At 40.8% G+C, this 14870-nt stretch overlaps 3 protein-coding genes across 3 annotated transcripts; 2 read left to right on the forward strand and 1 right to left on the reverse strand.

Annotated features, from left to right (window-relative positions):
• The first annotated feature begins 4705 nt into the window (after positions 1 to 4705).
• Positions 4706 to 7426, forward strand: LOC133847130 (zinc metalloproteinase nas-7). Its single transcript, XM_062281934.1, has 4 exons — positions 4706 to 5259; positions 5315 to 5488; positions 5556 to 5992; positions 6770 to 7426. The coding sequence occupies exons 1-4, from the start codon at positions 5034 to 5036 to the stop codon at positions 6947 to 6949; spliced, it is 1017 nt and encodes a 338-aa protein (XP_062137918.1). The 5' UTR covers positions 4706 to 5033; the 3' UTR covers positions 6950 to 7426.
• LOC133847128 (serine/threonine-protein kinase fused) lies at positions 7015 to 9835 on the reverse strand. Its single transcript, XM_062281929.1, has 5 exons — positions 9643 to 9835; positions 8833 to 9578; positions 8076 to 8768; positions 7439 to 8010; positions 7015 to 7376 (listed from the first exon to the last, which is right to left on the reverse strand). The coding sequence occupies exons 1-5, from the start codon at positions 9751 to 9753 to the stop codon at positions 7015 to 7017; spliced, it is 2484 nt and encodes an 827-aa protein (XP_062137913.1). The 5' UTR covers positions 9754 to 9835.
• Positions 9836 to 10094: 259 nt separating this feature from the next.
• LOC133847127 (C-mannosyltransferase dpy-19 homolog) lies at positions 10095 to 13965 on the forward strand. The gene is made up of 7 exons (XM_062281928.1): positions 10095 to 10280; positions 10343 to 10604; positions 10721 to 11042; positions 11103 to 12464; positions 13096 to 13289; positions 13364 to 13489; positions 13555 to 13965. The coding sequence occupies exons 1-7, from the start codon at positions 10235 to 10237 to the stop codon at positions 13757 to 13759; spliced, it is 2517 nt and encodes an 838-aa protein (XP_062137912.1). The 5' UTR covers positions 10095 to 10234; the 3' UTR covers positions 13760 to 13965.
• Positions 13966 to 14870: the final 905 nt, after the last annotated feature.

Consider the following 14870-nt stretch of genomic DNA (forward strand, 5'->3'; position numbering starts at 1 on the left):
ACAATTTAGTTAAGACAGCACTTTTTTTGAAAATAGAATCGAGAATTTAGGTACATACAATAATAGCTATAGTATTTATGATTTAAAAGTTATTTAAGAAATACATTTTAATGATAAAAAAAAATTGATAACTTACATACGAGTCTGAGCTGCTTTAGTTGCCAAACGGGCATATTAAGTACCATACTATATATCAATATTCCAAATATAGCCTTCGGTATATTTTTGTGGTATATTTTTGGTATATCTCTAGAAAATGGTTTTATTGAAAATGGGTAGCAAGTATCACACAGGTGAGCAAACTCGACTGTTGCTTTCTTATTTGTTAAATAAATAGTTTAATGGCAACCAAGTATGTTAAATAGTTCTAGGCGCCTTATGACACTCAATTGACGGTTAAATATAATAATAAGAAGAAGAAGAAAAAGAGCCATCATTAAGTTGGACATCAGCTAAGACCCGCTTCGGTGCTTGTCTCAAATTTGCAATCTTTGGCCGCGAAACTTTCTCAATTGAAAATTGCATTTGAGCGTGGATGGAAGACAACGGCAGCAGCGAGCAGCAGCGATTTCCCTCGAATTTTCCGCAGCTCAGCGAGCCGCTTGACTGAAGCTAAAAGCTGGAGCTGCGGCATGCGGCAAGTGGCATGTTGTTGCTGTTGCTGTTGCTGTTGCTGTTGCTGTTATTGCTGTTGTTGTTGCTGTTGCTGCTGATGTAGCTGGAAGTCGTTGCCGCCAGCCGTTGACCGAAAAAAGTGTGTCAAGTTTTCGACAAAGATCAAGTACATCTCAGATAGTACGTCAAATTTGTTTTCTTGCTGTTGTTGTTGTTGTCATGCTGCACTTGCCTCATGATGTTGCTGCTGCTGCTGGTGCTGCATCCGCAGCTCGGGCAATTCCAGTTGCCATGACCAAAATGTTCTCAAAATCCGCAGCATTATTGCTTAGATTTTGGTGCAATTTTCTTGCTGCTTCTTGCATGTTGCACATTGCAGTGAAAGTGCAGCGCCAACAAAACGATCAGCCAACTGGCAACTGGCAACTGGCAAGCAGCAAATGTGTGGCACAAACACACACAAAGCACATAGCACGAACGATCAACTATAATTACAGTCGCATTAGAAATAAATTACAAAGCACTTCCCTTTGCCGCAAATGGTGCCAAACTCAAGTTGAATACGACTCGAGTCGAGTCGATTCGAGTCGACTCGAAGGTCTATACTAAGCATAAATGAATATCCCAATTACACTCTCTCGACATGCCGATGCATTCAATTAGCCATTCAATTCAAATGTAGGCCAAACTTAACCCATTTACTAAGAGCATTCAACTTAATACAAAGGTTAATCCCAATGAAAAGTTGTATTGCAAATTTATCCTCATCACCTGCAGTTCATTTCAAATTCGATCCTCTCCTAGATTAAACTCAAATACATCAAATATCTACAAATAAATCCTCTTCTCGTAAAGATCCGTTTCCAAATTCAGTTCTAACTGACTATAATTTCAATTACATTGCAAATAAATAACAAAACAAATAAATAAATCTTATTATTAGCTTCCCTTGCTAAAACGCAAACATCCCATTGATCTCACGAAATTATTCTTTTCAGATCACTTCAGTTGTTTGCAAGTACTTTAGACTGTAGTTGTTTAGACACATATTCTTACGTGGTTTTTTACATCTTAAAATATGTCTTTAAAAACAAATTTGGAGGACTGTGATAGCGGTATTTTTATTTTGCATATTCCAATAATATTCAACTTATTCAATTTATACTTATTTAAAAATGTTTGTATAAAAAAATATAATAATTTCATCTACATATTTTATTCACATTAATTATATAATTAAAATTATATTCTCTAATTTTATTTGATAAGCATTTCATTAGAAGCATGTGTTATTCAACGTAAATAAGTATTTATCAAATTAAACTTCGTAGTTAACAATTTTCATTTATTTATTTTTTTTAAATAGTTATTTAACTATATTTATTCTAGTTCTACAAGGAGAAATTAAGCTTAACAATTTCAAGATATGTATTTTATCTAGCAATTAGCTTATTTCAAACCCATTCAATATTAGAAGTACAATTAAAAGCTATATTTTTATGTGCACGTCATAATTACAGTTATTTTAACATTATATATTAGTGTAAAATAGTAAACAGTTATTTGATGATTTCGACACACATATTTTATTACATCTTAATTGAGTCACAAAACCCAAAAATGAGTTAACCGCTTGCCAAAGTCCCATTGGGAACTTCAACGCTAGCGCTAACGCTAACGCCAACACCAGCTTCAAATCCAAATCCAAATCCAACTCTAGCTCCAACTCCATCGCTGACTCCGACTCTGACTCCAAACATCAACTGTGGTTGAATGAATGCAATGCCAGCTAGGGGTCAATGTACCGTTACGCTTTGAGGGTCGCTGCGCCAAACTTGTGGGCGTAATGTAACTTGGGGCAATGGGTTCGGTCATCGGTTCGAGTTAGCATATGCTTCAACTTCAGCTTCAGCTCCAACTCGAACTCCAGCTCCAGCTCCAGCTTGTACTCGTAGACGTACTTTGGCGACCTACATATTTGGGTATCGTCTACACTGACCTACTGCTCAGAGACTCTAGAGTGATGTTGGCGGGTCTGGGTCAGAGAAAGGGAGAACTCGTTTGTGTTTGTGGTGAGTGTCGAGTGTGTTCACTTTTGCTACAGTCACTTGGACTGTAGCTGGCTGGAGATACCGAGTCTGTCTCTTGCACTGATTGCTCAATCGAACGTACTACAAGAAACCATCATCATCATCGCGATCATCATGATGATCGAAGACACCATTTCAGTAATCAAGCTCAGCACTTCCACACTTCCACACCTCCAACTCCCCCTCGACTGACTCTGACTCGCTTGCACCATTGAACGCGGCAATCAATCGACATCGGACTGCGGGTAAAGACAGGTTCAAAGAACTTTGTTGATCGCCCATTCACTGTCGCTACTCGACCGTTGATTAGGCTTTCAAGACGTCACCTGTCGACGTGATTGTGTTCGAACATAATCACACACAATCCCTGATGGCGGGGGAAAATCTAAAGAGATCTTGAACTCTTCTTTAGTCGCACTTAATTGCACTTGATTATATGATTTACTACATTCGATATGTACCTTTTGTATGATTATACACAGCGATGTACACATGAAAATGCAATGTATAAATAAATTATATAAAACATACTAAAGGCTAGATTAGATATAGCGATATAGTACCACATTTAAAAGATACTATAAAGAATAAAAAATACCATAAAACAATATCCCAAAAATATACCGAATTAATATACAGCAAAAATACTAAAAGCTAGATTAGATATAGCGATATAGTACCACATTTAAATGATACCATAAACAATAAAATATACAATAAAACAATATTTTTAAAATATACCGAATTTATATAGCATAAAAATACTGAAGGCTAAATTTGGTACAAAATATACCAGATTGTCGGCCAAAGCAACTTAAACCCAATTGCAGAGATTTTCAAATTTTGCATTTAATAAAAAAATGCAATATATATATGTATATATGTACTTTTTTTTAATAAAAAATACAAATATGGCTTACCAAATAAAATCTATAATTTAAGAATTCAGGGTCCTTCTATAGTGAGATCTTAATACTTTTAGAATCATAATAGTTTTTCAAAATATGTTCCTAAAACAGATTGTATACATATATTATACATTGTATAGTCTAATTAATATATTATATATTGCCACCTCTGCCTTTTCATACATATGTATTAATGCAAAAAGCTACACTTTTTTTATTTATTATTTTATAATGTTATGCATTATTATTTTTTAAAATTAACTATATTTTATAAAAAAATTAGAAGCATGGCACAAATATTAAAAACTACTTTCAATTAAATCGAACCAAAAATATGCCTAATAAAAAGTGTCACAAACAATAATCATAAATATTATTTAAATGGCATACCCAAAGCACACACTATCGACAATGCAACTTTGGAAATCTCCCATACAACATGCATGATACTATTCTGAATCTGATGGTGCCTCCACACACACACACACACACACACACACACACACACACACACACACACATAGCACAACGCCAGGTGGAGCTGGAGCTGATGGGGCATTCGAGTGGCGACTGTGCTATTTTCATATGCGCGCACTGTTGCCGCTGATAACCCAATATCCCAGTTAAATATGAAATCAAAAGCCGTAAAAGACAAGGGAATTTAAATACGCAACGAGCGCTGAAAGAGAGAGCACAAAGCCAATTACTACAACAAATACGAGTAATAGCATAAAACATTCACACTGCAGCTGCGATACACTATGCAACAAAAATAGAAGTTGAAAATAGGAGTCACAAATGTTTATTCCAAACAGTTAGCCTTACTAAATAATTGCTATTATTATTAGCCAAAAATTAAAATAAAGAAGGTAAATTATTATATACTAAAATGTTAATACAATTTTAAGAGTGCTCAAATAGTTCAAATTAAGTCCATAGGAAATTGTTGGTAGTTATCAAAATCAAAGTAAAAGTTATCAAATCAAATCGCATAATGACTTAATTTAAGTATTAAAAAATCTATTTAAATGACACATAAAAATCTATTTTAATCGAATGAAAATATTTGTCGGATAAGCTTTCCAATATAGCCGATATACCCAAAATGACGCGAGAGCAGCATTAATCCGTTATGCATAAATCCAGCAACGTGGGCGATTGTCGAATTGTCGTCGTCGTCGTCGTCGTAGGCACGGCCAATTGCGACTGCTCAAATACTTTCAATTGTCGCTTTGTCGCCACCTAAAGCATGCGTCTCCAACTCCAACTGCCTTGCTTCCCCTTCGCCCACTCTTCCCCCATTCCCTCCCTCCGTCCCTCATGACACATACTCGTACACAGCTGGAAGCAGCTGCAGAGGCCGTGGCCAAATATAAAAGCAACAAGACGCTCGGCCCGGCGTTTCTTTTGCCAAGAGACAATGCCGAGAAGCGTGCTTAACATACAACACTGGCCAACAGCACGGCTGAGCAGCACACTCACCCTGCTGTCGCTGTTGCTTCTGCTGCTGCTCATGAACATGGACACGAAACTGACGACGGCGGCGACGGCGACGGGGACGGCGACAGCCAAGAGACGCTTTCAACCGGCAGTTCCGCCCGCGCCTCGCTGGGGAGCCAACATGCAAATGCTGCGACGTCACAACAGTGCGTACTAAAAGATGATGTTCATTGAGTGTGATTCATTCATATCTGTGTTTAGGCGCCGCCTTTGACTACTGGACGGAGGACAGTGACAGCAACATTTGGGAGCACTGCGGCCTCTTCGAGGGTGACATTATGCTGCACCGTGAATTCCTGCGCAACGGGCTGCTCAACGAACGACAGACGTGGCCCGATGCCGCCGTGCCGTTCTACATTGATCCTCAGGATTTCAGTGAGTAGGCAAACATATTTTGATTTCGATTTTCGTACGATTGTGTAAGCAAAACATGGACAAACAGCGACCAACCAGACAATGGTCATACTCAAGGGACTGAAGGAGTACCACGAACGCACCTGCATCCGCTTTCGACCCTACGAGCATGGCGACAAACATTGGCTGCTGATCAAGGGCAACTACTCCGGCTGCTGGTCGAGCGTCGGTCGGCGTCAAGGCGGACAGATACTCAATCTCAATACGCCCAAATGTGTGACGCATGGCGTTGTCGTCCATGAGCTGTTGCACGCTTTGGGCTTCTATCATCAGCAGAGCGCCACGGAGCGCGACGAGTACGTGAAGATCAACTGGGAGAACATCTTGGATGGCCATGCGCACAACTTTAACAAATACGCGCGCACACACATCACCAACTTTGGCGTGGAGTACGACTATCAGAGCGTCATGCACTACAGCTCGCGGGCATTCAGCAAGAATGGCAATCCCACCATCGAGCCACTGGTAAGCCCACAAGCGCATCTCTCGAGTCAACTAGAGTTGCATAAATAAGCCCCTCTAAGCCACAGAGTTTTCTTGAGGCACTCATCATATAATTAGTATTATCTAAACCACGAAAGGATTTTTAATTGCATTACATTTATCAGTTGACAAATGACGCTCTTGGGTATTAGACGGATAACCTTAGAAGCTACAGCTTTAACAATTTAGTAACAATACTTTTGAAAGGTTAAAAAAAGTTGAAAAGTTTAAAAAAAAAAATCAAATTTTTTCAAAGGAAATTTTTGTTTAGGTTTTATGCTTTCAAATTTTATATAGACAACAATATTCAAACATCGTAAGTTGTCAGATTATCAGTAAATAACTTTGAAACTATCTTCAAATTGTATATAGACAACAATATTCAAACACTGTAAGTTGTTAGACGAAATAACAAAGTTGCACCTAAAATTTATTTGTATATTTTCGCGGAAATACACAAAAAGTAACTTAGATGTATTGTTTTGCATAACAAATTAGTGTTATTTAAGAGTTTACATTTTATTTCGATTATAGTACAATGCTATTGCATCTCTGAGGTTATTTACGCTTATCACTACAAAAAAAAATACAAATTAGAGAATTTTATAAACACAGCAAATAATATCATATAGAATATGTCTTGAGGGAATTTATTCCTCTTGAGTAGAGTATATATCAGTTTTCAGTATATAGTAGTCGTAGTATATATATGAATATAATAATAATGCTTATTATCTTAATATCTTATTTGGTAACAAGGATCCGTACGCATCGTTGGGCCAGCGACGTGGCCTCTCCGACAAAGACGTCTCCAAGTTGAACGAGATGTATGAGCAGGACTGCAACGGAAGTTACCTCTTGGGTTTCGACACCTTTGGCAACTACCTGAACGACCTGATCGATTACTTTCAAGGCAATCTACAGGATCTGTTCGGCTAGACAACGATTATACTAATGTTTTATACGTGGAGTACATTTAATAAACAAAACAACACAACACACACTTAAGCTATTGCCTGGACATTAAAGAAGCTGAACTGACTGAGCTCATCCAAAGTCTGTGCAGCTTCGAGACGCGTCACTTGACATGCATGCTGATCGGCCAAGGCCTGAAGAGCGCTCTTCAGCTCTTCGTTCCAAATGCACTGCACGCCACGCAGACTGAAGCGCGCCAATAGTAATAGCATTTGACAGGCGCGTTGGCGCAACAACTGGTGGCGACTCTGCAGCAGAATTCCCAAACGCAGACGCGGATTAAACACGATCTTCTCGACGAGCTCGGCATTCTCGGGCAGCTCGCGCAAGACGCAGTTAAACAATGCCAACATGCAGCTAGCCAGACGCACGGCATTGTTGTCTTTGAAATCTGCAGAGTGAATACATCATTACAGTCTCTTACAGCATGTTGTTCTGTCTGTAATAACTTACCGTGTGTTAGGAAATTGATAAACATATCGTTGACGGCGAGTATGGCCACAGCATCGCAGAATTGATTGAGAAACTGCTGCTGATGATGGACCAAATGGCAAACAAGCTCATACAAACTGCATGCGGTGCTCATCTCCTCGGCACTCAAGTCGGAAACGCTGCGCAGCGTGCGACTCAATGAAACGCCCGTTGCTCCAGGCAGCGATGCCGCAGAATCTGTGAGTTGACGCTGCGACAACAAAAGTTTGCAGGCATACATAAGATTCGGCACCAGCTTGACATCGATGTAAACGCTTTTGATCGCATCCAAAGCCAAATGCTGTTCGTCCAGCACAAAGGGCAGCGACAGCAGCTGAGCAACGGTCTTCAGCACCTTGGGTATGGCCTTTGAGTTACGCAACGGTGCCACAATAATACTGACTAAATTGTGCTGTTTGAGTGAATCAAATTCACCATCGAGCAGTTCCTGTGTGGATCGATGTAAGAACGCCAGCCACTCATCGTTCTCGATGGGTGGACTCTGTGATTCATCACAACTATCCCAGCCAGGCAGCAAACATGGCGGCGAATTTCTACAGAAAGTGTTTTTACATTAAAACAAAACTGTCAGTCAGAAAATTCGAATTGTATAACTTACTCGCTGCTGAGTTTCTCCTCGTTGTTGGAATGTTGCGATTGCTTCAGCTGCTGCGAACGCTTCTCTTGTAGCTGCTGCTGTAACTGCGATTGGTGTGTCAGCATTTCGGTAGTGCGACGCTGTGCCTCAAGATCGATGCTCTGGCCGAGTCGCAACGAAAAGTTGTCCAAATTTTGGCTGAGTTTACGTTTCTCCAGATCTTTGCTACGCGACTGTTTAATGTTGGGTGCCAGTTTCATCTTTGAATTCATGCTTGTGGCAGAATTTGCGATTGGCGCTTCGATTGGAAAATTGTCGTTCATGTGGTTAAGTATCATGTTTGAGTTGCCGCTGACAAAGCAGGTCTGTGAATTGATTACCGGCACGTAGCCACCACCGCATCCGCCAGCAGCGGCAGCAACAACCGCTGCCGCTGGATTTATATTGTGCATATTGGGAATGTTGGGCATGTTGGGCATGTTGTGTAAATTGGGCATGCTGGGCATGTTGCACATGCTGGGCATTTGTCTGTAGGAAACATTGGCGAATGGCACCACCACGCGATGCACATTGTCCTCCATATCCGTCTCCAGTTGCTCCACATCACTTGGCGCAATCGCATTGATGCTGTCCCGAGATGATGTTAGATTTTCATTGGCCGCATCGCTCAAATGCAGCGAAGCCAACATATTGCCCAGGTCAGCGCCTCTTCGACTGAAATTAAATGTAGAAATTAATAATAACAATATGTTAATCAATTGATTGCTGCAGCACACACCTCGATTGCGATCTCTTAGTGTCCTTGGCCAGCTGGGGATTGATGAAGGGTGAATATTGTGCTGCCTGCACTTCGGGTATGTAAAGTTTGCCCTCCACAAAGGGATGGCACAGCAGCTGCGTCCACGAGGTGCGCATGGTGGGATCCTTTTCGAGCAGACCCTGCAAAAACGACTGGCAATCGCTGCTCAGATGGCTGGGATACTTAACCTCCTCATGCTTGATTAGCTTCACCAAATGCAGTATGGAAGTCGCTGAAAACGGTGGCTGCGATGCCATGCTCTCGTATGCAATGCATCCCAAGGACCACAAGTCAGCCTGATGATCGTACGGCTGCTCGGCCAGCAGCTCTGGTGCCATGTAGAGTGGTGTGCCTTTAATGGAAGTCAACACATGGGTGCCCATGGTCATATTGCGCGCCAATCCAAAGTCACAGAGCTTGGCGTGCATATTCTTATCAAGCAGCACATTCTGTGGCTTCAGATCGCGATGGAGTATGCGATTGGAGTGCAGATAGTACAGCGCCGACACTAAGTGGCAGACAACACGTCGAGCATGCTCCTCGGGCATAGCGCCGTTATAGGATAGATATCGATGCAGATCCATCACAGCGAACTCGGTGACCACAAAAAGATCGGATCTGGACTCGAAGGATTCGACCATTTCGATAACATGTGGATGCTTGAGTCGGGCCTGAATATCACATTCTCTGCGCAGATTCTTAAGTTCACGATTGGAACGCCCGCGCTGCATATAAATTGATTCATTAATATATACACCGTTTTTTTCTTCTTTTTTTTTTGCAACTTACCTTCGATATGACTTTGATAGCCACCACTTTGTCGTCGCAACGCCGCTGCGCTTTATATACACAGCCAAATGAGCCTTGGCCCACCAAGGAACTCACCGCATATCGGTCCATTGTAAATAAACAAACAAAATCGTAAACTAAACAAACTGCGACTTGGAGTGCATCCAAAATCAGCAGTGTGCCTAAAATTTGAGACTAAAAAATACCAAACAATTGATAACTTGGTGATGTAGATAAAACATATGAGGGTAACAAGCAAACAATTTGCACACGTAAATTAAGTTTATTTTGTATAATTTCAATACAATATTTAACCGCTCTTTAATAAATAAATGCATTTGATAGCTACGTACCAGCGACACGCGCTATCGATAAATTGCCCATCGATATGCAATCACCTGTCCATAAATAACCTCGCAGCTGTTTCCTCTAGATGGCAACGAATGAAACAGCTGTTTCAAGTACTTTGTTTACGACTAGGAAAAAAGCTGCATCAACATCAAGGGAGGCTTCGCTAATTAAATCAACCAGTAGTCAATTGATATAATGATTAAAGTAAGCATCTAAATAGAGTATCGCAAAACGCACAAATATGCGAGAGCCCAATTTATACGTCATCTTATCGCACGCGCTAATTGGTAAGCAGCTTAATTAGAATTGTCGCCGGCCGCTTCCCCAACAACTCAACTTCGAATTCCAGGCTCGGGTTTCTTTTTTCTGTACATGCACCATGTGCGCGTCATCTTTGAGACACGCACCAATATGCGGCACCTCAGTCAGTTGGAGCGCGAGTCAATGCTGCGCCGCGAAGATGCCCTCTATTACACATTCTACAAAAAGCTAGCCGATGGTCCCGACTTTTGGCATGGCTATGAGCAATTAAAAAATGTCACCGATATAGAATACCCGCACAGTGTCAACGTGCTGCAGCGCTTTAATGTGCTGCCCGAGATCGTAACGGCGTAAGTACATAACACACAAAATTCAAGGTTGCCGGTAATGTGATAAAAAAAAAGAAACAACCACTAGGGGTGCATGACTAATAGGTTTAATTAATTGCACTTACTGCCCTTTGCAGCTATTTCTTTCATGTGGTGCGAGCTGGCTTCAATCCAGGCGTGCAGCCCATGCAATTCTACTTTGAGTTTGTCTGGCTAATGGGCGGCATCACGTTGCTGGTGCTTTATCTCTATGGCACACTGCTGAGCGAGAACGTCTTTGGCGGCATTTACGGTGTGCTTTCCTATTTGATGTTCCACAGCTTTGCGGCGAAGATCTATGAACGGCCGCTGGCACGGGAGAACTTTGCGTTCCCCTTCATATTCCTACAAATGTTCTATCTTTGCATTTGCATAGGTCGTGTGCTGCATCGACAGAAGCACAGCTCACGCATTGTCATGGTGAGTTTATTTATTTATTCAGAAGCATTCCAATTCAATCATACATTGGCATATAATTAGGTGCTGGTGATGTCCTTGTTCACGGCCTGTGCCCTCGTCTCATGGCAATTCTCCAGCTTCATCTTTGCCACACAAATCCTCATTGTGATGACTACATGGAACTTTAGCTCAATGCCCTCGAGTCAGGCGAATGCATTCGCTTTGGACTATTCGCTGTCGCATTTGTTGGGCAATTGCCTCGCATTTATCGTCTCACGTGGCAACAGCCAGCTGCTCTTCACCTGGCAAATGAGCGGGTCCCTGGGTCTGTTTCTCATCACAGTTGTGCGGAAGGTGCGCAAGCAGCGTGCTGCCAACGATCATCAGCAACAGCAAAGCGATTACCTCTCACTGAAGATCATATTGTTGGCCTTGCTATTTGCCTGCAGCATGCAGGCTAAACTGATGTATCTGCTGAACAAATCGGGTATACTCGATTGGCCGGACAACTTGGAGATGCACTACAGCGATCTGTGGGCCCATTGGATGTTCCAGGCCAAGGTGAATTTTGTCACCAATCTGTCGGCCTGCAATCCGCTTTATGCCCGCATCGCTTGGTCGGAGCTGTGGCAGCTGGTGAAGACACTGATTGTGAAGCCATATTGTATGTACGGTGTCGTCATGCTGGCCATGTTCTTTCGCAAGTGGCGTAAAAGCAATGTGCCCACATCGGCCAGCCAGGAGCAACGTGAACGTGCTCGCAACTATGTGCTGGAGGATTTCCTCGAAGAACATCATGTGTCCATGAGCGATATGTCGAACAAACAAACCGAACAACAGCTGCAGAAGTGCTTTGCCATGCTCGAGAGCTGTGATCACGACTATGAGCGTTACAAGCGTGAGAAATCCCAGATGCAAGAGGAACAGCAGCCGGAGCGTGATGATTTCATGCAGGACATCAAACGCTTGAAGGCGCAGATACATCGCAACTTTGACAAACAGCGCAAGGAGCGCGAACAAGCGAGTGAGCTCAATCAAAAAGACACGCTTGAAACGGAGCAGAAGAGCGCAGATGATGATACACCGACAACAACAAAAGCTGAGCAAGCAAGTGAAGCTGAACCAGAACCGGAAACAATGCCTTCCAAAGCAACGAGCAAAGATACCAGCAATGGCAAACGTCGTCCAGCAAGACGCGATTCCTATGTGCCCACAGCGAATGCTCAAATACTCAATTTTCATTATTTGTACAGCTTCATACAGATGATAGTGTTTACCCTGATTGGACTCACGGTCCGCAAATTGTTCTTCCTTAGCTTTACGCAAGGATGCGTAATAGCCCCGACGATATGCTCGAAGGTGTGGTACCATCGCCAGCGCAATATCTTTTGGTCCGTCTCTCTGGCCGTCATTCTGCTCAGCATGTTTGATCCCGGCATGATGGTAAGAAGTGAAAAACGGTTTATTAAGTTTCTCAAAATGCATGTAGTAGCAGAAATTGAGATGCCTCCCGCTCTCCTTTATGTCCGTCCATTTGTATGAACTCAGATCTCAGAAATTATAGAAGATATACACCGATATAGATAGGATGCAACCTTGTTTATAAGTTCGCCGCTTAACAGGCTGTTCCAATGCAACATTTTATATTTATACTGATAATTTCTGATTTACCTTGGGTCTCATTGGAGCTTAGTGATTAATAATATCTTCAGTTTTTTTAGTTTGTACAGTATTTCATTATTATTCCCGCTATCCATAGGGTCGATATTGTAACTTTGTGCATGCCACAAAAAAAAAAAGTAACGTAGAAATGCGTAACGAAGGGATCTCCAACCACACAAAGTATATATATTCTTGATCAGTGTCAACAAACGATACGTTATAGCCATTTCCGTCTGTCCACAGTTGTTTAAGAAAAGCATTTAAGTAGACCAAATAATTGTGAAAGGTCAATTATTTAAACTGGTTTGTAGCTTCTTAAGTTGTTTAAATTTTTGAAATGTGTTCCATTAAAAAGTGATGGATTTGTTTAGCTAAAGCAATTTTATTAATTATTTTTAATATCCCCCAATAGAATATACGTGAAGAGTACTTTCCCACACGATATACGAGTTCCTCAGATGATCTAGAGGGCATGCTTGAGTGGATCAAATTGAACACGGAACGCGATGCTGTATTTGCCGGTCCAGTTGAGATTATCGGCACCGTGCACCTGACCACCAAGCGACCCATTGTTAACCACGCGCATCTCGAGATGCGTCAAATGGCGTAAGTCATGCTGTTATCACTTTTAATCACTTTCATTTATATTTAAACTGTTCTCATTGCTCTCCTTATCTCAGTGAGCGCACAGAGCACGTATATTCGGTGTACAGTCGACAGCAGTCGTCGGATATTTATAATCAGTGTGCGCAATTGAAAATCCAATACTTGATCATATCGCTAGATGAGTGCACCAATGAAGTGCGGTAAGATTTGACACACTCGAAAGGCAGGAAACATTGTATTTCAATTAATTCACACTCATTTTCAGAGACGACTGTGACATCTTATCGATGTGGGATGATAAACAGCCAGCGTTTCGCAAGTATCCGCAATTCTGTCACGAACTATTGAATAAGAATGTGCCAAGCTTTTTGAAGGTCTACTCAAATGAGAACTATGGCATTATCAAGATGTTCTCTCAAAGTGTGCAGATCAATTTGAAGCACAACAAAATGCCCGAAATGTCCATGTGAGACAGACAATATGCCCAACTGTACGATTCCACTGTGTGTTGTACTTGATGGTAACTAAGGGCAAAGTTAAAAACAACAAAAAAAAAGAAAACAAAAAACACAATGTGACTAGAATATTTTAAAAGTATAATTCAATTGTATTAGTGTTTAGTAGTGAAGACACAAAAGAAACGCCCCACAAACAAAACAAAAGAAAAGAAAACAAACAAACACACGCAACACATCCCTGGCGAAACCAAAAACCAAACAACCAACTGAAAGCTGAAATACAATTCCTATATTACCAATCCAAGTATACATATTTGCCTGTGCAGAAGATGTATATATGAATATGTATACTCGCATTTCTCATTTTAATTATTTACTATATATGTATATATATGTATACATACATATGTATTGCATTTAAGGTCACGTTTGTTTCTGATTTCTGATTTTGGAATGCATTCCTTCGTTTCTTTCCCATCCCCAGATTATAATTGTTTATATATCTAGATATGTGTACTATATGTATATGATTCGTGTGTTAGCAGCGCATCAGGCTAAGTTTTAGCTATGTATTCGATTAAATAATTTTGCGAGTGTTCGAAAGAGCGAGCGAGTTGTGAGCGAGCTTCTTCTTCACTTACTATCTTACGCATTAAGTTTAAGCTAAGCTTTTTACATACATACATATATATATTATATATTTACAACTAAGAAGCCAATACAGACAGACAGAGAGACACAGGAAACACACCCGATATCGATATCGACATGGACATCCAAGCGCGATGTCATTATTATTGAATGTATCTATTGTATGTTTGTATTTGGGTCATGGATAAATTGCATGTTGACTTCCTGCCCCAAGGATAATAGATTATTTAAAAGCTATTGCAATAAAGTTACAAATTCAAACAGCGAAACTTGCAGTTTTATTCTTCATCATTAATTCAATTAAATACTCTCTGTTTCTTTTTGCATTATGTAAACTTTGTTTTATTTCAAATTGTATGTGTGTGTGTGTGTTTGTGTGTGTGAAGTGTTGTTACTTTATTGTAGTATAACCAATTTTTTTTTATCATTTTCCACAGTTTTAGTTTTTTTAAATAGTATTTTCAGCGTTGAT

Source organism: Drosophila sulfurigaster, chromosome X, assembly GCF_023558435.1.
Source record: "Drosophila sulfurigaster albostrigata strain 15112-1811.04 chromosome X, ASM2355843v2, whole genome shotgun sequence".
NCBI lineage: Eukaryota > Metazoa > Arthropoda > Insecta > Diptera > Drosophilidae > Drosophila > Drosophila sulfurigaster.